Source organism: Microtus oregoni, unplaced genomic scaffold (genome assembly GCF_018167655.1).
Source record: "Microtus oregoni isolate MIOR12 unplaced genomic scaffold, Mior012 000044F_ref0000062, whole genome shotgun sequence".
Lineage (NCBI taxonomy): Eukaryota > Metazoa > Chordata > Mammalia > Rodentia > Cricetidae > Microtus > Microtus oregoni.
The window spans coordinates 10,703,414-10,724,907 of NW_024543218.1; the positions used below are offsets into that span (position 1 = coordinate 10,703,414).

The following is a 21,494-nucleotide window of genomic DNA, read 5'->3' on the forward strand; positions in this document are numbered from 1 at the left end:
TGATGTGCGTTTCCAGGTGGGGCCTTGAGTGTGCTCAGGAGTCCACAAGTGGCAGGTGAGAGGTTGGAGTGGATTCCAGCCTTGAGAGATGAGATAAAGAAGAAACTGCTGAGAACAGTAGAACCAGGCCCTTGGCAATAGTGGTATTTGAGGGGGACTGTGGTTAAGGAAGCTTATCAAAATAAAAGGTCCCATAAGGAAGGGAGGGAACTTGGCTCTAAAAACTGCAGTAAGATTGGAGAGACTCTCAGGAGGTAGACGATGGCAGGCACCTTCCAAGGACAAGAAGTTCAGGGTGCTGAGAGCCAGAGTGTTAGGGCATAACCAGAACTTGAGAGAAACAACTTCACATACAGGTTATCTGCCTCCTTTGGTTGCTCAAGTACTCGGAACTTTTTCTTCCTGTAACCTTTGCTATTCCCTCTCTCTTTTTCTCTCATTCCTTCCTTCTCTCCCTCCCTTCCTGCATGTCTCCTTCCCTCCTTTTCTGTCTCTTTTTCTTCTTCTGAACTTTAGGTCATCTTGTTCTCAATGAACTGGGACTTTTCCATTTCCCAATAACATACACTTGTATTTTTTACTGTTTTTTAAAGATGAAAACTACCTTTGCCTAGCTTTAAAAGGATTGTCTGTGGTTTTAACATCGCTCTGTTTTCCTGGTTGATCAGTCTTCTTGTAGTTCAGGAATTCTACCTGGATGGTTGTATGAGGATGTGTGAAAGGAGATGTGCTGTGAGAATCAGTCTTCAGATATCGGAGGCAATACTTTCACTAAATGGTCTTTAGAATGGCAGTTGAAAGGTCAGTCAGAATTGGCCTTATCAATGTATCTTTTGTGAATCTCTTGACTAACTTTCACTTTATACAGTGAGAGGTAAAAATTGTTATTCTCTAAGGAGTACACAACTAAAAATGTAGATATTCCAGCTGTGTGAGCCACACTTTATCTTAGTGAAAAGTTCGATGTTATTATTAGTAGGATTTGACTTTGAGGATCCAGTCCTGGTTATTTAATTGTGTAGTTCCTGCTTGCACAGTAACTCCACACATTGCTTCAAGTAGCCTTGTGGCCATGCTAAACCCAAGACTTTCGTCTTTTGACTTCCAAGGCAAAGCTTTTCCCAATGCCGTCCTTTTTCCTGGAAATGGGTTTCTTGGATCAGCTGTAGTGAAATCCTCTAGCTTCAAGGGCGAAAGCTTTACATCTTGTAAAGCAGGGTGTAGATTCTGCTGCCTGTAGAGTCTGCCAGGAGAGCCTGCAGAGATGTCTGAAGAGGTGGGCAGTGCCATGCAGATGCAGACACGGATGCAAATGAGAAGCCTCGGGATCCATGTTATCACACCTGGAACAGCCACAAGGTCTCAAAAGTCCTTTGATCATCTGGATAAAAGATGACTGATTAGGTATAGATTCACTGTTTTCTGTGATCAAATCATGCCTCAAACTCAATGACTTCTAAATTATAGTGTAACACTAATGAGTCTTGTTAATGCTTTTGTCTATTTATTCTTAGGAGAACAAATGCTATTTACAGAATTTGGATAAGTTGTCTTCCACAACCCTCATTCTGCCTAGATCGAACATGATAGGCAATTGACAGTCACTGCCAGTCTTCCTTGGAGGAAAATATCTCCTTACAATAAGAGAACTGTTGCTAGATAAGAGGAACAAATGTTTTCTTTAAGCCAAGACAAGCCAGCTTCCTGTGAATCACAGACAGGGTAAAAAGTGGCCTGTTTCATTGTAATGACTTGGCTTCCTCCCACCGCACTTTCGTTATTGCAGAATGAGAGAAAGTATTGTTTTTTTCTGCCTAGGCATTGCACACATCAGATCTGAAAGTGAGAGTGTGGATGTACTGTCCTCATCCCTGGCTCTGAAGACAGACAGAAGCAAGGCGTGCTGGACTGAGAATGTTGTTCATTTTCCCCAGACACGCCTTCTTCTCATTTTCCTAGGAGAATTATGATTGGAAATCTGGGTGACCATTCAAGTATTGATTATCTGATAGCGATAATCCATTGGTTAAATGAGAAGTGGCAGCTAAGTGTTCTTTCGGCCCGTGGAACTAGTTGTGGAACTACTATAGAGCTCTAGTAATAAAAACTACTTGTCGTTGGCATAAAACCAGACACGTGGACCAATCAAATCAAATGGAAGATTCTGCCATTAATCCACCTGTGAACACCTGATTTTTGACAAAGAAGCCAAAACTGTACAATAGAAAAAGGAAAGCATCTTCAACAAATGCTGCTGGCATAACTGAATGTCAGCCTGTAGAAGATTGCAAATAGATCTATATCTGTCACCATGCACAACATTAAGTTCAAGTGGATTAAAGACCTAAACATAAATCCTGTTACACTGAACCTGATAGAAGAGAAAGTGAAAAGTAGCCTTGAATACATTGACACAGGAGACCACTTCCTAACTATAACCCCAGTAGCACAGACACTGAGAGCAACAATCAATAAATGGGACCTCCTGAAACTGAAAATCTTCTGTAAGGCAAAGGACTCTGTCATTAAGACAAAACAACAACCTACAAAATGGAAAAAGTTCTTCACCAATCTCACATCTGGCTGATCTCAATCTCTAAAATATATAAAGAACTCAAGGGACTAGACATAAAAATACCAAATAATCCAATTAAAAATTGGTATAGTTCTAAATAGGAAATTATCAATAGAAGAATATCAAATTGTCCACATCCTTAGTCATCAGGGAAATACAAATTGAAACAACTCTGAGATACTATCTCACACCTGTCAGAATGGCTAAGATAAAAAACACTGAGAACAGATGTTGGAGAGAGTTATGGGAACACACCTCCACTGCTGATGGGAGTGCAAATTTTTACAGCCACTTTGGAAATCAGTGGTGTAGTTTCCCAGAAAACTGGGTTTCAATTTACCTCACAACCCAGTAATGCCACTCTTTGGCATATACCCAAAGGATCCTCAATTATACCACAAGGACACTTGCTCAGATATGTTCATATCAGTATTATTTGTAGTAGCCAGAACCTGAAAACAGCCTAGTTGCTCTTCAACTGAAGAATGGATAAAGAAAATGTGATACATTTACACAATGGAGTATTATTTAGCTATAACAACAATGACATCATGGGATTTGCAGGCAAATGGTTGAAATTAGAAAAAAATCATCCTGAGTGATGTAACCCAGACAAACATGGTAAGCGTTCACTCAAAAGTGGTTACTAGATGCAAAGCAAATGAAAATCAGACTACAGTCCACAGCTCCAGAGAAACTAGGTAACAAGGAGGACCCTAAGAGGGTCACAGGGAAGGGGAAATAGATGAGATCTCCTGGGTAAACTGAGGGTGGAGGTGGTAGAGGAGTGGGGATGGAGGATGAGAACATGAGGGGATGGGATGGTCTAGTTGGGGGAGGGATGGAGTGGGAGAGCAATGAAAGACATGTCTTCATAGAGGGAGCCATTATGACGTTATGGAGAAACCTGGTACTTGGGAAATTCCCAGGAATCAACAAGGATGACCCAGCTAAGACTCCCAGCAATAGTGGAGAGGGTGCCTGAACTGTCCTTCCCCTGTAATCAGATTGTGAAAACCCTGTCATCATAGAGCCTTCGTCTAGTAACTGATGGAAGCAGATGCCGAGATACACAGCCAAGCGCTGGGTTGAGCTTCAGGAGTCCAGTTGAAAAGAGGGAGGAGGATTTTATGCTCAAGGGGGCAGGGTCAAGATCATGATGGGGAAATCCACAGAGAGATCCACAGAGACAGCTGATGCAAGCTCATGGGACTTCATGGACTCTAGACTGATAGCTGGGGAGCCTGCATGGGAGCGAACTAGGCCCCCTGCATGTGGGTGACGGTTGTGTAATTTGGTCTCTTTGAGGGAGGCCTGGCAGTAGGTCCAGGATCTACCCCTGGTGCATAAACTGGCATTTTGGAACCCATTGCCTATCGTGGGATGCCTTGCTCAGTCTTGATGCAGAGGGGAGGAGCTTAATCTTGCCTTAACTTGATTTGCCAGGCCTTGTTGATTCCCCATAGGAGGCCTCACACTTTCTGAGCAGTGGCTGGGGAGGGTGGGTTGTGCTGCATAGGTGGTGGGAAACAGGAGAAGGGGAGGGAGTGGGAACTGTGGTTCATATGTAAAATGAATAAAAAGTTTAAAAGAATATGTGTAATTTATAGCTGTAGTCTTTTAAAACATGAGGTCTCTAGATGGAGAGCTAAAACCAAGAGTCTTCATGATAAACAGATTAAAAGTAGACTTTTTTACTGATAGACGTAAATCCGAGAGAATAGTTAGCATATAAGCAATTTGATTTAATAAGTATTTCTTGGCACATTTTGCTTGCATTCACTCTAATATCTTACTTTTTCTATCACATTCTTTTTCCCACAGCAACTCTCCCTTTCATGATCTCTTACTGGGTCCTGTAAGCAGACCTATGAAGAGGAAGAGGGTGGGATGTTCCCAGTGGAATGTGAGAACAGAAACTCTGAGGGCCACAAAAGCTGCCATGGCTTTGTTATTTGGTGATGCCCTAGTACAGTGTTTTCCATATGCTTCTTTGCACCTGCGTATTTGAGCCCTTTCAGGGTCATAGCTGTAGAAACATATCAGGAAAACAAGGTCAGTGGAAAGTGAGTACATGACCTCCCGGTTCAGCCTGGACTTTGCGGGTGGAGTTTTAAATCTCTCTCTTCTAGTTGCTGCTGTGGTAAAGAAAGCCCAGACCGAGACCACTGCTAAACAGTGGCAGCCTTAGACAAGAAGGTCTGTGTCTCTCTTTCTGTCTGTCTCTCTGTCTCTGTCTTCATCTGTCTCTGTCTCTCTGTGTCTGCATCTCTCTCCATCTCCCTCCTTTTCTGTTTCTGTCTGTCTGCTTTCTATTTTTCTCAATGTGATTGTATTGAGGCAGTCCTAGCAGATTAGCCAAGAGCAATTCTGGGTGTAATTGTGAGGGTCTTTTCAGAGAGAATTAAGTGAAGAGAATTCTAATGTGGATAGCACCGCTCTGTAGGCAGCAGTGGGGAGTAGGATGGGAGTCCAGATGAAGTAATAAGCAAGGAAGGTGAAAGTCAGAGACTATCAGCATTCTCTTGGTTGTTGCCCACCATGATATGGCAAAATCTGTTCCACCATGCTCCTTCTACCATGATGGATGCGAGCCAAAATGAAACCATGCTTCTTTAATTTGTTTTGCTTAGGTATTTTGTCTAAGCTTTGAAAAACTAACATAGTCCTTCCACAAAAGCTCCAGGGTTGGCTAATTGTCAGTTTCATTCAGTTATTATAGGACTTCAAGATTGTTGGGAAGAGTCTATCTTTTTTAACTTTACTTTAGAAATGACCAATTAATTAAAGTGAAATATGGCCAATCCATGCAACAGCTAATATCTAGAAAAACTGTGCAGTACCCTGCCTAATAAAGTATCCTATGCTATACTAACAGACAAACAAGAGCGAAACAAAGAATGTAGTTTCTGAAATTGTGGACCATACTAAAGCCTGACTGCCAAGATCAGTATCACGAGAGAAAGTATCAAGTAAGGAGATGCTTGGGAGTGCTAGCAGAGGTAGGCATTGCTATAACCTTATGAAACTAATTAAATTTAAATCAATTAAGTTAAATCAGTATAATCTTGTGATATCAATTAAATTTTAACCAGAGTGTGTAGTTCTTCCTTTGATATGTGCCTATTGGGATGAAAGAAAGACAGAATAGAAGCAAAGGATTAAAAAGGATTAAAAGATGAAATTCTTTAGGACGTCTTAGTTTTCCTGTGTTGTTAAAGGCCCTTATCCCTTGAATTTGGACAACATAACTGTTCTGCAGACACAAGTGAGCATCATCCTAGTTATCATTTACATGTTCCTGGTTCCTGATATGAGTAGTGTCCAATACAATTATTTGTGACATATGCCAGAGGTATTGAACAGTGCCCAGTCACCTATTCCCTTAGTCTTTTGAGATGGATGTTACTTTTATCTTGTATTCATAAACAAAGTTATTAGACCTATAGAAGTTAGGAGCTTGCTAAAATAGTTCCCAAGTGCATGTTTTCAGTTTAACATATGAGAAACTTACAGCTAGTATGAGAGTGAGAATTAAATATTGTCTTATGTTGCAGATGAATATCATTTAACAGCTGGCAGGGAATGGAAGGTGACGTGACAGGTGGGATTGAATTAGTTATAATTGTTTCTCCTCTGGACACTGGTTATTAGTTCCCTTGCGTTTTCTTTAAGGTAGGGTAGTGCTTTTAGGAACCAAGAAAGCTAGACTCTTTTATCTGTGATGTTTGTTGATCAGGTACTGGGTAACCAGGTTATTTAAATATAAAATGTACCGTGGCTCAGTTTTCTTACCTGGCATATGTATATAATACCTTTTTCCTCTATGAGTCTATTATAAATACAGTCAATATTCATGATTTGTGGGTTCTATATTTGCATAGTTTATTCATAACGCTCAAATCCATAAACTTAGGCATTCACAATAATTTACAGACTGGATGGACTATCTATCTATCTATCTATTTATTTTTATCAACTTGGAACAAAGCTAGGGTCATTTAAAGAAGAAACCTCGCATGAGGAATTGCTTCTCCCAGACTGGACTTTAGGCATGCTTCTGGGGGCATTTTCTTAGTTACTGACGAATGTGTAAAAACTCAGTCCGCTATGGGTGGTCATGGCTTCTGTGAGGAAGCGGGCTGAGCAAACCATGGAGAGCAAGCCGGTAAACAGCACCCTCCATGGCCTCTGCTTTTAGTTCTTTCCTAAATGTCCCTTCATGGTGGATAATAAGCTGTAAGGTGAAATAAAATATCTTTATTAATTGCTATCAATTTAAAACATCAATATTTGATTTCAGACTAAACTGTCTTTAGAGAGAGTTTAGAATGTTGATCGCATTAGTTATGTTAGGAGACGGTTATTAGATTTTGAGTTTACTAGAAGACCTTTAACTCACTGAAACTAAAAGAAATAGTTTCCTTAAATGTTTCTTTGCTGGTTGTTCTCATACTGCTACTAGCCGCCATGGTGAGCATGCGCAGTATGACCGGGAAGTCACCCCAACTGCTGCGCCATATTTGCCGTATTACATTTTTTAACATAGCCCTGTGAGGTGGCTACCATGGTAGTTACCTCGGAAACAAAAGCCCAAAGGGACAATTAGTGGATTCAATGTCACAGAAGAGGTGTTCCAAGATGACCTTCCTTTCCTGCATCCAGGTTAACTTTGATCTTGTGCACTATTCTCTGCCTGTCCCTCGCTGATATTCTGTTGTTTTACTGATCTCAGAATATTGATTTGAATGTTCCCCGTTCACCAAAGAGCAGTATTAAGCTTTTCTAAAGAGAATCATTCTATTAGTTTAGTGGGTGAGTAGGTGGATAAGAGTGGGTCTGAGCGCTAATTCTTTAATTAGATTTTTTTTTTTTTTAAAAAAGACAGCTTGTTTTTATTTCTGTTTAAGTCCTCCACTGTATTAAGAGGCATGTGCCCGCCTGTGAGGCTCCGCTGCCTCACTGGGCTGGGAGATTTCTTTTCATCAGTTAATTGGGACATTTTATTTTGTTCTTATTCCTTTAATGTTCTGATTAAGGGATTAGATAGCCCCTCTCTAGGCTTGAGCTCTAATCCCACCCCACACAGGGCCATGCACTGTGGAAACATTGATTTGCATGTATTGAATGAGTAATAACGTAGCAGCAAAACTCCTGGCTTAGTCTAGCTCTTAAATAGGCAGAGACCTTGGCTTTAGACATGGATGAGGGTGGTGTAAATGGCCAGTTGCCGTGGTAAATATTGCAAAGGTGGAAGGTGTTGAAAAGCCTTCAGAGTGGGGATAAGTTGCTTAGCTACTGCACCACTATCCTGTATCCCCTTTCTATTTTGTTCTTCGTTGGACCAACATTTGGTTTGAACTTAGCATATACTAGGTACAACTAGGACCCCCAAATAATGACCTCTTTTTCTATGGAGAAAAAGTAGTACCTCCCTTCCTCAGTAATTTCTATGTGCCTTAGGGGAGGAGCTGTGGAAAGTGACCTGCTAGGCCATGGAGGCAGGCACAGATGACAGCATGGGATCGGGGTAATTTTTCTTGAAGATGGTCCTTTTACATAGGAACTAGAGTTATCCAATAGAGATAAGGTGCAACCCCTGGGAAGAAAAGTCACAGTAGCAGACGAGAGGATTAATATGCATTTTATTTAGATCCAAAGCGTGTGGAGAAAAAGGTGAGGAGAGTAAAATAGGTTGAGGAAGATTTTGGAGTGCAAAGAGCAACTAGGAAGACATTGGAAGGCTTTCCTTGGGGTTTTATAAAATAACTCTGCTGACAATACAAAGGAGAGACGGTTACCGGAAGAGGTCAATGACTAATAGACTATCCCTTCTTCTGCCTTCCAGCTTTCTCCTGTGCCTCTGGAGAGTATCTAGAAATGAAGAACCAGGTATGCAGTAAGTGTGTCGAAGGCACCTACTCCTTGGGCAGTGGCATCAAATTTGATGAATGGGATGAGTTGCCAGCGGGATTTTCCAACGTTGCCACATTCATGGACACTGTGGTGGGCCCTTCTGACAGCAGGCCAGGTGGCTGTAACAAGTAAGACCCCAAGCGACGACACTTTGCACTTTGAAGACTTGGCAAAGGTGTAGTCATTCTTTTCTAGGAAAAGTGGAGGACGGTTTTAGTACTGATGAGGATGATAGATGAGAACAGGGCAAAGGGTTGTATTTTTGAATGATTTAACAAATGAGCACTTTATTTACATAATTCCCACCCTCTTCTCCTCCCTCTAATTCCTCCTGTGTCACCCCAACCTCTCTCAAATTCATGACTTCTATTATTACAAACATACATATCCATTAATATATATGTATATATGTGTGTCTATGCATATATATGCATATAAATATTTGATGCTGAGTCCCTTTAGTGTTGTTCAAATGTGTGTTTGTTTATGACTGACCATTTGGGACTGGATAATCTAATGGGGGCTCATCTTTGAGAATGACTGATTTTCCCTCTTGAAGCAACCATTAATTGCCTATACTTCTTCATCTATGCGTGGGGCCTTGTGAGATTCTCTCATCCAATGTCATGTCAGCTGGTGGTGTCATGGTGCAGATCTTGTTTAGGTGAGCGTTGTCATTGAGACGTCACAGGTGCAGCGTACATCCTGCTCCTCTGACAATCTTTCCAATTCTTTTTCAGTAATGAATGTTTACTTAACACACACACACACATTTAATGAGGTTACATCACTTGGATAATATTGTTCCCTCCCTCTAATAGTATTAGACTAACAAAAACCCAGGCGTGGGAAACTGCCCTTTGGGTTTTTTGTAAGGGGAGTCCAAGAGACCCCTATTACCGTCCAATATAGGCGATTACTTGGTTGCCTCAAGAACTTGAAGGGAAGACTCTATTGCTGAAGACGCTACACACTTCAGACCTGGAGGAATTGAGCTGGAGCTGATCTGGAGACTTCCTCCCCAAGGACAAGCTTTCATAGTATTTGAAGTTGCTATGCAAGCTGCCAATAGAGGAAAGCAATCAATAGTCTTCCCCAAGTGTAAAACCTATTAACTACAACAATGACTAGCATGACAAGAAGTTCAAGAGTCCAGTAGCAGCACCTCCATCTTACCACCACCAACTTTGTAAATGGACTCAAGCCCTGATCAATAGAACTCATGCTTCATAGTGCAGACAGCCAACTATTCTTGTCTGATGAGGTCATGGTCCCTAGAGGAGAGCCTATTACTGCTCCTTTCCTAAGCCAGAACAATTTCCAACTGTATTCTAAATAGTTAAGCTTATACCTACAGATAAGTTTAGCTCTCATCCCTCATCCCAGAAGCTTCTTCTTTGGATTATTTGTGAGACCATACAGAAACACACAACTTGCTAAAATGCTGGGAACAACTGGTCGTGGGATGCCCGACGTCCATTGATATAACTCTAGCACAAAGCCTGTACCTAAGGCTCAGGGAACATCTGAGAAGAGGGGTAGTTTTTGGACTGCCATTACAAAGAATGTAGCTAAATTTTTAATGAGAAAATAATTGGCTTCACAATATAATAGATATTATATGCAGAATGCAAACGAGTTATTAGAAAAATGAGTTCATTATCTTATATTTATAATCAAACTTTGGGCTGTGGTATTTCTATTAACCTTTCTCTAATTTTTAAAGAGAAATTTAATGTTTTTGCCCCTTTTCTTTGCGTGTTTGACCTTCATTAAGACATTGATTATTTTCTAGGAGTGTGGGTTAAGGATCTAATGTTGAAAGGTCTTTTGCTTAATTGCTAGTTGATCACTAGCTTCGCATATGACAGCACTGGAGAAATGTTAACTTGTCTTGGAGAAAAAAGAAAAGTGTTTTCCCTTGAAAGGCCCTTCCTTCTGTTCTCTCCACTAACTCTGCAACACTTCCTGTAATGTGGCCATGTTTAGGAACTTAAAGTAGAGTTAGTAAAACAGGAAGCCTCTGGCTGCCTTCTGACAAGAATGCTTCATCAGGAAGCTGGCATCTTCATCATGGTTGAAAGACACTGAGGAATTAGCTCAGCTAAGAGATGCATTTCTTGGCTTATCCCTTCCATCTTCCTTCACTTTTTTCCCTTCAGTCTTCTGTTCTTTCTCAGCTCAGTGGCAATGCTCTCTCTCTCTCTCTCTCTCTCTCTCTCTCTCTCTCTCTCTCACTCTGTGTGTGTGTGTCTGTCTGTCTGTATTAGTCTATGCATTTCTATTTTTAGAGCACCTGATATTGAGGAATTTTTAATGACATTTATTTAGTTTAGTTCTGCAGCTCCAAGACTGCATTAATTACTTTCTCGAAAAGATCCTTAGAGACAACCAAAGGGGGAGAGGTGTGTTTTCTCATGGCTTTAGTCCACCATGGGGTTGGGGTGGGAGAGCAGAGCTGTTCAACTCACAACGAACAGCAAGCAGAGCAGGACAGGTCAGTAACAAATAGGAGACATGACAAGATACAGCTACCAAGAACATGCCTGAAGTGACCATGCACTACCACGGTCTACCTTACAAGCATGCGCTACCCTCCCTACCTCTGTTACTGCTCAAGACTCTATTCAGAATTTGAATCCGTTCATGGATTCATTATGTCAAACTCTCATGGTTGAATTATCTCTGGTAAAGCTTGCATGGCAGAGCCAAAGGGGTGCTTTAGGCTTTTCTCAATCTAACCAAGTTGAGAACCAAAATTATTATAGAACCACCACCAATGCTCACTCCTCTTAAACTGGCAAGTCATTTCAATGTGGCTTTGGCCAAGCACAGCACCATGCATGCATAAAAGTGCCTTAGAGTGGGACAGGAACAGCTTGTGATGGGACACCAGGTCTTTGTTCTGGTGAACTTAAATATTGACATCCTATTCATCAAGAAAAATCCATGATAAGTAGACTTTTTTCAATATAGTTTCTTTAATAATTTCTCAACATAAATTTTGGTTGGCTATTGTTTTCCTCTCCTCACTAGTCATCTGGCATTACATCCTGTTTTTTTTTTTTTAATCAGTTGGGTCATATTGACTACTTAATTATCGAGCCCAAGAAGTTCTTTATACATTATGGACATGAGACATATGTGTGTGTATCTGTGAAATACTTGCTGTATGTTATACACACATATGCATGTGTTTGTGATATTTCTTTCAAGTCTGTGGCTTTTGACATTTTATTGTCTTGATGTTGGATAACTCAAAATTTAAAATTTGAATGAGAGTCATCATCATGCTTTATTTTTTCCTCGCTCTGTTTGGTGATTTTTTTTTTTATTAGGATCTCTTGGCTAACCCTAAGTTTTGAAGACTGCAGATTATAGTGTGGGTTCTGATTATAGTGTAGACAGGGTTTCATCTTCTAAATCATTATATTTAGCACAATAATGCACATTTACATCATTTTCTTGGTGCACCTGTCAGATATTGTGAAGCATGCTGTAAACCCTGACACATACCAGTGTTCTGTATGAAAGATCCATTGCTTACATCACATTCTTAGGTGCTGTAGAGGATCTAGCGTTAACTCTGTGGTGGAGAAGGTTGTGGTTTCTAACTCATGACTTCTTCAACAATTTAAGAGGTCAAAAGTACTACAACTTTATATATTAATTTAAATATTTAGCATTTGGTAGTACTATTTCTTTCCATAGACCTGTTCTCGCTCTCTCTCTTCCTCTCTCTACCTCTCCCTGTGTGTATATGTATGTGTCTATAAGTCAAACTTAGATGTTATTTGAAAGAGTAATTCTACCTGAGGTTGTAGATATTAATATTAGTCATTTTGCTTTTAGTAAACAAAAAGCATTGTATAGTAAATTGATCATATAGTCTTACAAAGATTTAAGATGTCATATGCTATAACAATAAATGCTTTTCTATGGCTATTGTTAGTACTGTGTATAGAAATACACACACACACACACACACACACACACACACACACACAACTATATAAACCCAACCATTTTCTGTTGCTTGTATGTGTCTGATTGCAAGGATGACTACTCTGTATTGAATAATCAGTTTTGGGATTCACCCCCGGAGAAGACTAACTCTCCCTCTCTCAGCAATACAGTTGGTCAATTGTAGTTTTTGTAATGAACACCACCCGTGTCTGTTGGTGTTGTTATTCTGAGGACAATTTGAGAAGGACTCAGGAAGTGTTCATGGGAGGGTCTGGAATGGGAGGACACAGGAAAGGTTAGGGGGAGGAAAGGGTCAAAATGATGTAATTATATTTTCAGTAAAATTAAGTAAAAAATAAACTTCTCAATAGTGCAGTTCACCTCTGAGTTCCAGCAAAGCTGGTGATATGGCCTTCCTTTGCCCATGGAACCTACTTCTGCTACTCTGAAAGGACTGTGGCTAGAAGAGGTTTCTGAGCTCTTACATAAAACTTCTGGTTCTGTTTTCCCAGCTCTTCTTGGCTTCCTCGTGGGAACTATATAGAGTCAAACCGGGATGACTGCACTGTCTCTCTGATCTACGCCGTGCACCTGAAGAAGTCAGGCTATGTCTTCTTTGAGTACCAGTATGTGGACAACAACATCTTCTTTGAGTTCTTTGTAAGGCTTTTCATATTCTAGAATTTGATTTTTAAGAAACATTCATATGACAGTCTGTAAAAGTACTATTTCATTCCACTTTATGCTTCCTAATTTTCTGGAAGGTGTTAACTGGATCTTTCAATGTTAAAACAAAGTTTTTTCCCCCATGTACTTTGTGTCCAAATTAACATTGTTTCTTTACTTTTCAGATCTTTCTTGTGGAATAACGTAGGCTTGTTTCACCTCTGGTTATGATCATCAGGTGGCTATTTGGCTTAGACTGTATGTCACAAATAATTTTTCCAAGATTCATTTTTTTTTAGCTACAGAGCTATTACTTCCTATGCATTGTGTGTGTAGATTAATATCGATGTTTACATGTTCATAATGTGTGTGCATGCGTGGAGGACAGGCAGATGTTATATGTTTTCCTTTCTTACTCTCCACTTTAGTTTTTTGAAGCCGAGTATCTCAGTGAAGCTGAGCTCACAGATTCTGGGGATCAGCCTTCCTCTGCTCTGCCAATGCTGGGGTTAGGGATGTGCCACCACAGCCATCTTTATACGTGCTAGGGTTCTGAGCCAAGGTCCTCATCCTGGTTATGTACCATGTACATTACCATGGAGTCCTCATAACAGTTCCTATTATGTTAAAATTATATTAATTTTTTATTTTGAACTTAAACTATTTCCTTACAAGTCAGCAAATATTTCCTTACTGACTAAATTATTTGTTCATTCACAATTATTTCAAAAGAAAAAAATGTCTGTATGTTCTGTTTCTGTGAATGTGGAACTGTTGAAAGGACTCCCTGACTGAAATAGTTGATGTGTCTGTCATGAGCTTAAGTAGGATGATAGAATCTAAGACATTATTATATACTGACAGAATAATATAGTGGCATATTATTTGTGTTTTAAAAGATAAAACTTGCCTGAAGATCAGAGGGCAAAGCAGTCATACTAGTCAGCCATACAGGTCAGGGAGTGGTGGCACACACCTTTAATTCTAGGACTCAGGAGACAGGCAGACGGATCTCTGTGAGTTCAAAGCCACCCTGGGCTACATAAGACTGAATCTGTCTAACAGAAAAAGAGCCCACACAAAGGTGATCCCGGAACTTGGGATCCCATGCCTTTAATCCTAACACTAGGGAGGTGGAGACAGGAGTGATATGACTGGGTGGAGAGAGGAATATAAAGGGGAAGAGACAGGAACTCAGTTGAGTGTGGAGTCTGAGGTTGGTGGAGAACATTGCAGGATCGCCCCTTTGTTTTTCTGGGCCTTGATAGAGGTAAGATCTCTCTAATCGCTGGCTGCTTTGCTTTTCTGACCTTCAGCTTGGACCCCAATATCTGTCTTAGGATTTTTTTTTTAATTTGTGCTACAGAATAGCTACTGAGGCTATTTAACTAATGTAAGCTGTATCTGATCTGGTAACATTTATTATGACAGTGACCTGAATTCTTGAGAAAATGTTTTCAGATGGACTTACACTAAGCATAGTGTTTGTTTTTTTTTGCCAACAATGAGGAAAATGTTCCTGGGATCCAGATTTTAAGAAAAGACTATACTAACAATTCTGAAACAAATTTATATTGATCTTGGTGATGAGTGTTTCTAAATCAGTAATTATAGTTTCTATATCAAAAGTTTGAAGGCAAGAACTATTTCCCATGCCTTTGAAGTGAAGAGGTTCTGGCTCTGGTCTTAACTCTGTAATTATAAGCTGTGTGTTCTTGGTCAGTTAGTCTGACCTTCTGGTTATCATTGTTCCCTTCTATGAAGTGGGTTGTTTGATGAGGCATTTTGAGCATCTTTAATATGGGTATACCTTGATGCTTTAGGACGTTAAGCAATATTTAGACAGATACACTTTTTAAAGTATATCTTATTTGCAAAATGTCTTTTGAGAATGAGTGAATATTTCTTGAGACATTTTAGCAGTATTACAGAAGATAAAGTTAGGAAGCCAGACAAGGGTCTAATTTTTGTGAATAGCAGTTTCTTTGTATTTCCCAACAAGTCCCTTGAGAGTAGTCCATAAAGGTGTTTTTAAGGTGTAACATTTCATTCCTTCCTGACAGAGATGCCTGTGTTCGTCTGGTTTAGCATCTGAAAGGGATGGCAAACTCATGCTCATTTCTGTATTGATCTTACACTTATAGATCATGCTTTATTGACTCAGGTCAACATTTCTCAGTCATCACCTGTCAGTGATGACAAGGAAATGTTTGAAGGTAAGAAAGATGTAGGTGGATGTGAAGAGAAATACATATAAACAGTGTTTAATTTGAAGTATTGAAGCCCTGAATTTGGGCACCGAGTGAGCCATTCCTTCAGCACTACCATGGCTTTTAAAAATGATGAAGCTGAAACCTGGAGAGGTTATTGGTCCACGATTGCACCTCAGCTATATTCAAAATGAGCAGTGGAATTGATATCTGCTTTCATGTGTGAAAAGCCTTTAGCGTGCCTAGTCATTGTTTATTGAAGGTATATTGGGAGCCTGTAGCACCTATGAAATGACTTAACATTGGTGTCACATGGTGGCCAGAGGAAGAATAGGACACAAATTCAACTAAAGGAAATATCAACTGGATATTCTCTTGATATTGGGATCACAAATGGAACTATTTTCCACTTAAGTCTTTAGACAATTCTCTTTGTGAGAACACTGTCAGCTTTGTGACAGACAGAAAAAGAAGTCAGGCAGCAAGAGTAATTTAAAGAAGAGAAAGATAGTTTTTGATGGGGATGACTATGTGATGAGCTCCTTCTCCACCCTGCTGTTGACAATCTTGCTGTACTAGAATGATGTCCTGGCTAATAGGTGTCTCTGTACTTTTTGTAGACCTGAAAAAGTAGTGTCCTAACCTCTGAACTCTCTTCAAGGATTACCCAGAGAGTTCAAGATGTTTAATGTAAAAAATCTTATATCTAGTCATCTTACTTGTCATGGTAATTGATAAATATTTACTCCATTACAAGGTTAGGAAGTAGATTTTATCCATAACCACTTAGCAACATATTTAGATTATGTCCTGGAAAATTGACAGCCAAGACACACTATTTGCTGATTTAAATTTTTACTGCTGTCAATGAAATTTGCAGATAAATGTAGCTCTCCCTTTCTTTTGGCATCAGATGGAGGTCATAACAGAGGTCCACACTGGTGAAAATGAAGAGATAGATGACTGTGGGGAGCCCATTTCCAGCTGCCACATCTACAATGCAACCCCCTCACTCCCAAGGCTCAGGGAACATGGCAGAAGAGGGGACAGAAAGAGTTTTAAGAGCCCAAATTTCAGGACAGCTACTGCGAGATAGTGACGTCCAGACATGACAGAAGCTGCACCAAAAAATCTTAGCAGCATGGTCACCTAAATGAGACCTGAATCGTGGCCACATCAGTCAGCATGCCAGTGCGGGGAGGGGCAAGTTCACAAGCGTCCACCCCTAGGTGGGGTCATCCTGCCATCAATGAGTGAGGGAGAACCAGTTTTCTTCTGAGTGTAATCCCTAACAGGTTAACCAATTCCAGGTATCCCTCCTTAACATGAGTTCCTATGAGGAGCATTGTTATTGACTCTGTGGGTGTTTATAGATGTATAATAAATGCAGATGAGGTCAGGAATCCCAGGTTGGGGATGAGGTTGGAGATGTGTGGCAGGGACCTTCAGGGGGAGAAGGAGAGTTAGAATGATTTAAATACAGTATACTCATGAATGAAATTCTCAAAAAGAGAAACAGTTGAATTAAATTACTAATAAATTAAAAAGCTAATTAATTTAATTAGCTTCTAAACTTGAGCTTGCATGGTGAATGTGAACTGTTGACCACGCGGGTAAGCTGGGTGGAGGTTTGGTGCTGACTTTCCAGTGTAGTTATTTTCACTAGCCTGGCCTTTGGTTACAACAATGAGATGGTGTTCTGAGAACCACTCCCCCACACGCAGTTGTCCTGTAACCTCCAGGGCTCTTGGCGTGTTTGCTTGCTGGAGATTACTTTGGTGTTGTTTTAAATGGGTTAAAGGATGCTTTTGCAGAGTGCACTGGGAACAGCAATGAATGAAAGCTGTTCTTCCCAAAGCATTACCGCGTGCCTGTGTTTCACTCACAGATTCAGAATGACCAGTGCCAGGAGATGGATGCCACCACAGACAAGTGGGTGAAGCTCACAGACAATGGAGAATGGGGTTCCCATTCTGTAAGTCCCTTTTGGTGTCGATTTGTCGACACCAAGTCAATTCTTTTCCTTCCATTTCCCAACTATTTCTTTTTCTTAACTTTCTTTTTTTTCATTAAGAATTTTTTTTAAAACAATCTTCTCATTTTATATAGCTATCCTCATTCCCAATCCTTCCCCTCCTCCCCGTCCACCCTTCCCTCTACCCCACTCCCCCATCCACTCCTCAGAAAGGGTAAGACTTCCTATGGGGAGTCAATAAAGTCTGATACTTCACTTCCTTTGAGGCAAGACTAAGGCACCCCCCTCCCATATCTAGGCTGAACAAGGTATCCCTCTAAAACTATTGTGCTCCTAGATACTAGAAGAATAAGTGGGCACAGGAGACTACTTCCTAAATATAATTTCAGTAGCACAGACACTGAGAGCAATTAATAAATGGGACCTCCTGAAACTGAGAAGCCTCTGTTAAGCAAAGGACACAGTCAATAAGACAAAAAGACAGTCTACTGAATGGGAAAAGATCTTCACTAACCCCACATCAGACAGAAGACTGATCTCCAAAATATATAAAGAACTCAAGAAACTAGACATCAAATTACCAAATAATCCAATCAAAAATGGGGCACAGATTCTCAACAGAATTGCAAATGGCCAAAAGACACTTAAAGAATTGCTCAACATCCTTAGCCATCAGGGAAATGCAAATCAAAATGACTCTGAGATTCCATCTTACACCAGTCAGAGCGGCTAAGATAAAAAACACCAATGACAGCTTATACTGGAGAGAGTTTGGGATAAGGGGATCACTCCTCCATTGCTGGTAGGAGTGCAACCTTGTACAGCCACTTAGGAAATCAGTGTGGCTTTTTTTTTTTCAGAAAGTTGGGACTCAGTCTACTTCAGGGTCCAACAATACCACTCTTGGTCATATACCCAAAGGATGCACGTTCATTCTTAACTATTTCTAAACATTCGCTCTAAGAAAATAAAAAGAGCAACATGGTCTTCTACTTCAGTGAAGTTCCATTTAGCAAAGAAATTGCCTCCATGTTTCTCAGACTCACATTTAAAACTTTAGATTATTTTTCTGTTTTCCATTTTCCTTAGGATGCTTTGCCATTCCCTGTTCACCTCAGCTTTCTTCCCTTTTAAAGTGGGACTCAACAACTTAGGGAACTACTTTAAACTAGTATAAAATATTACTCAGTTTGAGTATGCAAGTTTACAGATGTGCTTGCCACATGTGATAGGCCAGTATCTGGTCATTGGTAAGATCACGAATTGCCTTCATTCCATGTTCTCTGTGGTAGTTTTAGGAAGGGAGTTATCAGGATTGCATTTTAGGGCTCTGTGGTCTCTATCGTTGCATTGACATTATTGTCACAAAAGTTACCCGCTTTTGGAATGCCAACCTACTTTCTATATATTTGCTATATATTGGTCAAAATTCTACCCTTTCTGCTCACGCCATAGAATGAAGTTTACTTTTGTCCCACACATCTCTTTAAAAGCTTGAATCTTCGATGTTCAGGTGACATGTTTTAGTACATGTCTTGTTTGTGACACTTGTGTCCTTTTGGAGTGAGGTGTAGTTTTAAAACCTGGCTCTATATTAGAGCTGTATTTCTCATAGTTGGTTTGGTTAATGTCTCTGTGATTGTTCTTTCTATTAATTTTAGAAATGAGAGCAGTCTTTCTGTATCAGACGAGAGGATGACAGGAAGGACCTAGATGGAGTCTCCAGTGTGAAGTTTGAGTTTTGTTTTGATAACTTTCACCCTAATCTATGTGGTTATAGAAAGGTCTCATCCTTGAGTCCACACAATGTAGACTTTCAGGAAGATTTTTTTCATCTCTATGCTTGGTAGTAATACTAGGGGGCTGGAGAGATGGCTCAGAGGTTAAGAGCACTGGCTTCTTTTCCAGAGATCCTGAGTTCAATTCTCAGTAACTACATGGTGACTCACAGCCATCTAGAATGAGATGTGGTGCCCTCTTCTGGCCTGCAGGCAGAACACTGTATGCACAATAAATAAATGAATCTTTAAAAAAAAAGAAGAAGAAGAAAAAGAAAGTAATATTAGTACCACTTAAGGTCAGTTCAGCTCAATACCCAGTTGGCAGGATGGTGTGGGAGGTTCCTCTGCCTATGTGTTGCTTTTATTGGTTAATGAATAAGACACTGTCTTGGCCTGTGATAGGGTGAAAGAACAGAGCTAGGTGGGGAAAACTAAAGAGAATGCTGGGAGAAAGAAAGGTGGAGTCAGGGAGAAGCCATGGAGCTGCTGCCAGAGTCAGATATGCCAAAACTTTGCTGGTAAGCCACTGCCATGTGGTGATACACAGATTCATAGAAATGGGTTAAATTAATATGTAAGAGTTAGCCAATAAGAAGCCACAGCTAATGGGTCAAGCAGTGATTTAATTAACACAGTTTCTGTGTGATTATTTGGGGTCTAAGCTAGCCAGGCGGCTGGGAACCAACAAGCAGCCACCCTGCAACAGCGGAGCTTTGACCATCAGTAAGTATACTGTAGTCACCATCGAGGATTTAACTCCAGAGCTATGTGCTGAGTGCACTAGTTCCCCACACCTTCCAGGGTGTGTAGTAGGGCAGATTTCATGTATCGCTTGACTGTCAAGAGCCAGAGTGCATAGAAGAATAAAGGTATCAAACGAAAAAGCAGTGGCCTCCTAGCTTTGGATCAATTACCTGCATCAGCAAGAAATTGATTAGAAAATTAGTTTGATTTAGGTGTAGAAAATGTCCCAGTAGCAAAGGAAGCAAATGTGATTGCCATTAAGTTTCTCAGGTTAGAGTTAGATCAGGTGACCTGTAGAACAGCACGTTTTCTCTTGTTCCTGTCACACTGTGACTCGTTGAATAGTTTCAAAAGCTATGAAGCTACGTAACCCATTTTTTGTCACTGAACAAAATATGCAAGGTTGTATATTTTCTAAATCTCAAAGACTTCTTTAATTCTGCTGTGGAGGTTTAAGGTCAGAGTACCCACATCTTCTCAGCCCTGGGGAAGAAGCATCAGATGGTAGGAATGTCTTCAAGGGTGCTCCATGATGAAGCCCGAAAAGTCAGCCAGGCAGAGACTCTACCCAGTCCCAGGGAGCCCCAAACCCACCCTTTTGTTAGGGTCATTCCTGTGGGAACTAAGGGCATGAGACCAGCACTAGCCTCTTCATGAGGCAATGTTCTCAGTGACGTAACTACATCTCATCCGTCTCAGCTCACAGAAGTTCACTACTGCCACACTTGGGGACCAGACTACATATGGAGCTCTAGGGAGTACGCACAGCATATCCAGGCCAGAGCAGAGACAAACACTGTGCTGCCTTTTTTCTTCTTACAGTTCAGAGATCCACCTGAAGAGTAACATTACCATCATAGTATATGCTTGGGCTCAGATTTATTCACCCTGGGTGACAGAACCCTTCTGTGTCTAAGCCCCAACCTTGAAGTTTAAGAACAGGTTTATCTTTTTAGACTTAGTTTCTTCCTTAATATATGTGTGGATTGTCAGACTGTTCTATTCTTAATTTTGAATCAACTTCATTGTAGCTTAGGCTGGAACTAAGAGTATTTAAGTTTTTAATTCTATTTTAATGTTGATTACATAAAGAATTGAAAAAAAGGTATAAGGGAGTAATTTTTGGCCGTGGTTAGAAATACTGACCTGAGTGTCTTGCGCTTCTTCCTGTAGGTGATGCTGAAATCAGGCACAAACATTCTGTACTGGCGGACGACAGGCATCCTTATGGGCTCTAAGGCAGTCAAGCCCGTGCTAGTGAAAAACATCACCATCGAAGGTATTTTATAGCTATAGTAGTCACTCATCCAATTTTATTGTTAAAATATTTATTAGAGTGTTGGTTTAACTGATTCAAGGGTTTATATTATAACAGAGACACAAATTAATGTCAGACCTTATGCAAGTCTAAAAACCTTAGTTTTATGTCCACCAAATTGATTAATCGGTTTTTTTTTCTTTTTCCCTTCTATCCTCAAACTGGATTATTTAATCAATGTGAAGCAGCAAACACAATGACAATCTTCAGTTTTTTTTTTAAATAAAATGAAGGTGTATTTGTTTACAAGATCCCAGTACTCATTAGAGGAGGGCACCAGATCTCATTACAGATGGTTGTGAGCCACCATGTGGTTGCTGGGAATTGATCTCAGGACCTTTGG

The 21,494-nt window shown here is 40.3% G+C and overlaps 1 protein-coding gene across 2 annotated transcripts in view; it reads left to right on the plus strand.

The window, feature by feature from the left end:
- Positions 1-21,494, plus strand: part of LOC121434733 (endosome/lysosome-associated apoptosis and autophagy regulator family member 2-like) — a 159,171-nt gene that overhangs the window by 85,021 nt on the left and 52,656 nt on the right. For both annotated transcript variants that reach the window (XM_041633661.1, XM_041633663.1), the window contains 4 exons: positions 8,424-8,619; positions 12,970-13,117; positions 17,222-17,308; positions 21,007-21,112. In XM_041633661.1, the coding sequence (XP_041489595.1) occupies positions 8,424-8,619; positions 12,970-13,117; positions 17,222-17,308; positions 21,007-21,112 (537 nt within the window). The remainder of the gene's footprint in view (positions 1-8,423; positions 8,620-12,969; positions 13,118-17,221; positions 17,309-21,006; positions 21,113-21,494) is intronic.